At 47.1% G+C, this 6,034-nt stretch overlaps 1 protein-coding gene across 1 annotated transcript; it reads left to right on the top strand.

Annotated features, from left to right (window-relative positions):
• The first annotated feature begins 1,915 nt into the window (after positions 1-1,915).
• LOC311005461 (protein L-Myc-1b-like) lies at positions 1,916-5,487 on the top strand. Its single transcript, XM_083997876.1, has 3 exons — positions 1,916-2,189; positions 2,698-3,329; positions 4,072-5,487. The coding sequence occupies exons 2-3, from the start codon at positions 2,783-2,785 to the stop codon at positions 4,692-4,694; spliced, it is 1,170 nt and encodes a 389-aa protein (XP_083854002.1). The 5' UTR covers positions 1,916-2,189; positions 2,698-2,782; the 3' UTR covers positions 4,695-5,487.
• Positions 5,488-6,034: the final 547 nt, after the last annotated feature.

The following is a 6,034-nucleotide window of genomic DNA, read 5'->3' as shown; positions in this document are numbered from 1 at the left end:
ACACACCTCTGTCTGCTACTATGTTAAATAAATTAGCGCACTTTAAGTGAAGAGGCCACCGTGCAATCAGGGGCATGTGTTTGACCTCAGGCCAGTTGCTGACAACAGATGTCCATCACTAATCAGTGTCATTAAAACTCACCGTGAAGATGACCAGAGATGCTGGAGGTTTTGTCTCGTCCACTGAGATGCTTAATCAAGGAGAAGAAGCGCACGCTGTGGACCAAACCAGAGGGAGGGAGGTGAGGAACATCGGTGCTGTATGATTTTGACCTAACGTCTGGTCATGAGATGTTGGTGAACTTTGACCTTTTGCTTGCAGGAGCGTGAGCATAAAGAATCTGTTCACGCCAGACAATTCGATCACAAATCATGTCTCTACTTAATCATTGCCTGGTTCAGTATGGTTCTATCATGGTTTGTGTTAAAGCAATTGGAGGTTTCGGGTCATTGAGTGCAGATGGAGTTTACGAGGGAGCTGCTGTGTTGTAAACAAGGATTTCAGACCAAATACGCTAGTGTTTGCTTAATGTGTTTGCTGCTGAAGAGGCTTTACTCACTCCACCACCACCACCTGCAGAATGAATCTCAGCCGTCTGACTGCTGTTGTTGTGGTCTTCTGTGTGAAAATGCAGGTTATTCAAACATCCAGCACACACTCCACCCTCCACCTAGAAAATGTTTAGTAGCTTGGAATTGAGCACGGACCTTCGTATATAAACCTTGTCCGTGTCAGTGTACTCACTATGGAAATGGGCTGAATTGCTGTCTTTTGTTATACAAAAGAAGAGTCTTGAAAGTGCAAATCAACAGATCTTCTCTCTGTTGACTTGTTGAAACTTCTCCACGACCGCCTGGCCCTCCTGTCCTGAGGTCTGCCAATTTTAACAGGATTAATGGAAAAGAGGATCAACCCAAAACTAATGTTTGCCATCAAGGTCGAGACATGTCAGCTTTACCTCCGGATGAAGATCTGTCTCTTGCTGCAGCCAGACCCTGAAACTAACTGCAGCGTGGATTCGATCTAGAATGCATTATGCTGCTGTAATAAACATGAATCAGGTCCCATGTGTGACACATATGAACGTGTGCTTGGATACAATGGAAATGGAAATGGCCTGCTTATGTTTATGGTGACACCAAGTTGATCTTTGAGTGTAAATAAGATGATAAGATGAAATATATCTTTATAAGTGTCATGATTAGGACATTTCCAGTACTGGGGAGACATCAATGAAAAGAATAAAAATAGCACTATGTAATAAATATAAAGCAACCAATATTTATATATTTTTACAAAAAGGCAATCTAGTTAGAGTGGTGACGTTATATGTATGTTGCATGTACAATACTATACATTGAGTGCAGTTGTCAGATTGTCAAATAAAGTTTTAACAGTCTACACAGATTAATATTAAGATTAGTATTATTTGTTTTATTGATGCAGGCTGGAAAATGACTGTTAACACAATACAAATAGAAAAAATAAGAGAAATAATTTAAATTTACAAGCTCCATGTATCCTATATAAACACCCCCCCTCAGATGTGGAGAATAACAAACATCCTCCTACAGATTTTACAGAGATAATCTAGGTTACAGTGTGAGTAGCTCTGCTTGAGTAAATGAGGGATGTGTAACAAAAATATCCTCCTCCTCCCTCTAATTGCTCGACTACTGAGCAACAGATATGATAGGCCTACTGAAGATGAAATATATGTCAATTATTGTGACCATAATTGGTGTTGTAGACGGGGCGGGGCTGTACGCCCCCCTCCCCCTTCCCCTCCCCCCTCCGCCTCTGATGCAAACGAAGGGGCCGCTGCAGATATTTCCGAGGCTCCTCCCTGCTTTTTTTCTATCGCCTTATAACAGGATATCGCACTGGCGCGAAAAACGCACTGTGTGGCTCTATTACACACACCGTGGGGCGGATCTAGTGCCTGTTGTATTCTACTGAAGCCCCGGCGTTTTCCTCCCAGCCCTTTTGTTGTATAAACTCAACTAAAACACGGGGGCAGCAGCACATCTCGTCTCCTCCAGACACGGCTCGGACTGCTTTTTTGTTTTTTTATCCTTCTGATCCTCGTCAACCAGCGTGGACTCTTTGCTCTCTGGCTGCTCTTCCACTTCTTTCCGATGCCCTGAATTTCTTTTTTCTTTGCCACTGGGATTTAGCGGAGAAGTCGGTGAGTAGTTTTCCTCTGATTAAAGTTTCAGATGGTTATATATCTTTTTTTGGGGGGTTGAAGCCACTCTCAGACTGCAGGAGTCCACTTTTCCTGTGGTCTTGTACCGGTTCACCTCTGCTCAGTGGAACAAAGCGCAGCCTGTACATTCCAGGAAGCGCAGCCTGCTCTGTCACACTTTTACGCAGCGTAGTATCTTTAAACTAAATCTGCAGCTCTCGCGCGCTCTGCTTCCATTCAGAACTTAGTGTGAATTATACTTGATGCCTATATATAACCAGGTTATGTAATAACCTTGTGAGCCTGGACTTCACTGCATAGAGCTTCCGCTAGATGCAATCTATTATTTATGTGGTCCCATTTGTAGAAAGTGGGATGTTAGAGGGATGGGATGTCCTAATGGCTCTTGATGGATTATTGAAATGTGATCATTCTTCTGATGGAAGCTACTTTTTTTTTTTTTTTTTTTAAAGGACCATCCCTAACCACTGTGATATCCCCCCTTCAGGTTGTGCAGGACGTTCCTCAGAGGCCACTGGTGTCATTTGATCATTTCTGGGAATAAACTCTAGAGGATTTTATTAGCTGGAAACATGGAGTTCGACTGTTACCAGCACTATTTCCTCGATGATTTCGACACCGAGGAGGATTTTTACAAGTCAACCGCACCGAGCGAGGACATATGGAAAAAGTTCGAGCTGCTGCCCACCCCTCCCATGTCTCCCACCCGGACTCTGAGCGGTGCTGCCCTGCACTTCACGCCGGGGGACAAGCTGAGCTGGCTGTCCAAGGTGCTGGGTCAGGATGAGGAGTGCGAGGGTCAGTTCATCCCGGACACGGAGGAGCTTTTCGGCAACCTCAGCTCCATCATCATCCAGGACTGCATGTGGAGTAGTTTCTCCGCCAGCAAGCAGCTGGAGAAGGTCAGTGGGAGGATGTCAGCTGCGGCGCAGACCGCTGCCACCCCGCTGCCTCAGATCTCCGTCAGACCGAGCAAGGCGCAGTGCGTCTCGGCCGCCGCGCCTCTCGCCGCCTCGGCGACAGACTGCGTCGACCCCGCGGCAGTTCTCACCTTCCCTGCAAGCAGCTGCAGGAAACCGGCGGTGTCGTCTGGCTCCGAGTCCCGCTCTGATTCCTCTGGTAAGAAACGCAGTCATGCTTCTACATTTTGCCCCACCCTGCCCATGCCTCGGGATTATATTGCCCTCTAACAATGCGTAATTTGGAAAGCTGGGCTGCTGTTGCATAACTGTGGTTTGTGGTGCAGCGGGGTTATCCAGCGCTGCACAGGCACACAGCTGAAGAGCTGGCTTTCCACTCTCCCCATTTGACAATGTGCCACATGCTTGCTCTGAATACACATGCAGTCTTTTAAAAACCGCGCCCTCGTCACTTTTTCTCCACTTTACCCCCCTTTCAATATCTTCCACTGGCTCTGCATTACAATCGGAGTGCGGTAGAGGGGCGGGGTGACCCAGTCCTGATGATTTATTACTACTACACACACAGCAACAGACCGTGAGAGTAACTCTTTCACATTTCCCAAATTAGGGAAAGCCCCCTGCCAGCACATCCCCTCATTTAAATTGTTGATGGATGCTCAATGACAAAGGCATGAAATTCCTGCATGCTTTGGCATGGATGACCACTGCTGTTAACACCTCAGCTCCTGCTCTGCCCCCCCCCCCCACCCCCACCTCCTGATAGGGGAACAGTGATCTGCATGCTTGGCTAAGGAATGCACTTCCTTATAGGCAGTTTAGTTAAAGTTTCATTCCGCTCCACTCTGCACTCAGGCGTGTGAGGCTGATAAGTGTTTTGTAAAGGATGTATTGATGTGTGTAAGTGTGTGTTGCTGATTTATTCTTCTATGTGATGACAGATGATGAAGAGGAAATCGATGTGGTCACCGTGGAGAGCAAGCAGAACCGGACGCGACTGGTGAATGTCAGAAAGCCGGTCACCATCACGGTCCGGGCCGACCCCTGCCCCAAGCGTTTCCACATGTCTGTCCACCGGCAGCAGCACAACTACGCAGCCCGGTCCCCGGACAGCGAGCTGGAAGCCGACGATGATGAGGAAGATGAGGAGGAGGAGGAGGAGGAGGAGGAGGAAGAAGAGGAAGAGTACGAGGATGAGCCCCAGAGCAAGCGGGCCTGCACGACGTCCGGCCAGCACCCAGGCTCCTCGGCCCGCGGCTCTCCGCCCGCCTCCCCCTCGGAGACGCCCCAGACCTCGGACGCAGAGGACACCGACCGCAGACGGAACCACAACTTCCTAGAGAGGAAGAGGAGGAACGACCTGCGCTCTCGTTTCCTGGCCTTACGGGATCAGATCCCCGGCCTGGAGTCGGCCAAAACCCCGAAGGTGGCCATCCTGACCCAGGCAACAGAGTACCTCAGCGAGCTGCACAGCAGGGAGAAACGGCAGCTCCAGGAGAAGAAGCGCCTCAAATCCAGACAGCAGCAGCTCCTTCGCAGACTGTCAGATCTGAAACGCTCCTGAGACTCAAAAAAAACAAAAACAAGTGTGCTTCTGAAAATGAACTGCCTCATTCACAGTCAAGAACTTTTGCTCTCAAGTTACCTGTCACTTTTGAAAAGCTAGTTTTTTAATATAACGACATGCCTCATGTAAATAGCCGTGAAGTACATTCTGTTTGGATTTACATTCATATTGATGTGGGCTTCCGATGAATTGACTGCGCTGGCCTGTGAACCTTGTTAGTGGGGAGGAGCAGCCAGATCCCAGTGTGCCGTGTTGTTTCTTTTTTTTTTTCTTTTGCACAGTTGTGTTTAGTTTTGAACAGGGCGGGTAAATGAATTGACTCTGATGGGAATTAAGACAGGCTGTTTGTTAATAGTTTACCAGTGTGGCAGTGAACTTATGTAGCCTTCAGGGTGTGTGTGTGTGTGTGATTGTGTGTGTGTGTGGAGGTTGGCTTAGAAGTCTTGATTGCACACTGATAATGGAGTGAAGTGTGAATGCCTTTCCGTGTACATAAGAGTGCATAAGAACATAAAATTGTATGACTGATTGTGTGATGTACAAATTGTTGTGTAAATAATAGCTTATTGCTCCTGGTGGAGGAGACAAAATCAAGAGCTGTCACCGGGTGAAAAGTGCCACCAGGCACAAACGAGCCTCTATTTTGTTAAGAAAAACAGGAAAATGGACAAAAAAAATGAATAAGTAGCACTGCTGTACTTTATATTCACACTTTGTCACTTTGTGATTTCAATGCTTCTCCTGATTTTGGTTGATTTTTTTTAAAAAGCATGCTAACATCAATAGCAACATTAAATTTTTATACCATGTTTGCATACAAACTTGAAGTCTTTGTGTTTATTCAAAATTTGTCGCAAGTGTTCCTCTATAAAAAAAAAAAAAAAGAATCTCTCAGCATCATGACCTCGCCATCAACCTGAGTTCACGCTCATCTCTAAATAACACCTTGAAAAAGAAAACTTGTAGCAAAGTGAAACCCTGATTTCAACATTGTAATCGGAAGTCGTAAATGGCAGATTTTATCAGCGTGGGCAAGGTGCACCACGTGCTGCTGTGGTAGAGCCTCTCCTCTCTTAGAAACGACCCGCTATCACCCAGAGATCAGCTGTAAATGAGAGCAGATGATTACAGAAAAATGAAGCCGGCTGCTTGATGTCGCCGCTCTGTGTCACTTTAGTGCTGTGAGTCACATAAAGCGCCGCTGCGTCCTGTGCACCGGCTGCAGAAGGTTAGACGGAGCTCGTCCTTGAGACTTGCCCTTGAGGAGAGAGTGTGAGTGTGTGTGTGTGATACCGTCGTGGATCCTCCCCTCTGCAGTGGCTGCTGCATGCTGGGCA

This window comes from Trachurus trachurus, assembly GCF_905171665.1.
Source record: "Trachurus trachurus genome assembly, chromosome: 22".
NCBI classification, from domain to species: Eukaryota; Metazoa; Chordata; class Actinopteri; order Carangiformes; family Carangidae; genus Trachurus; species Trachurus trachurus.
Note: the sequence above shows the minus strand (reverse complement) of the source record. Positions and strands in the feature narration are given on the sequence as shown.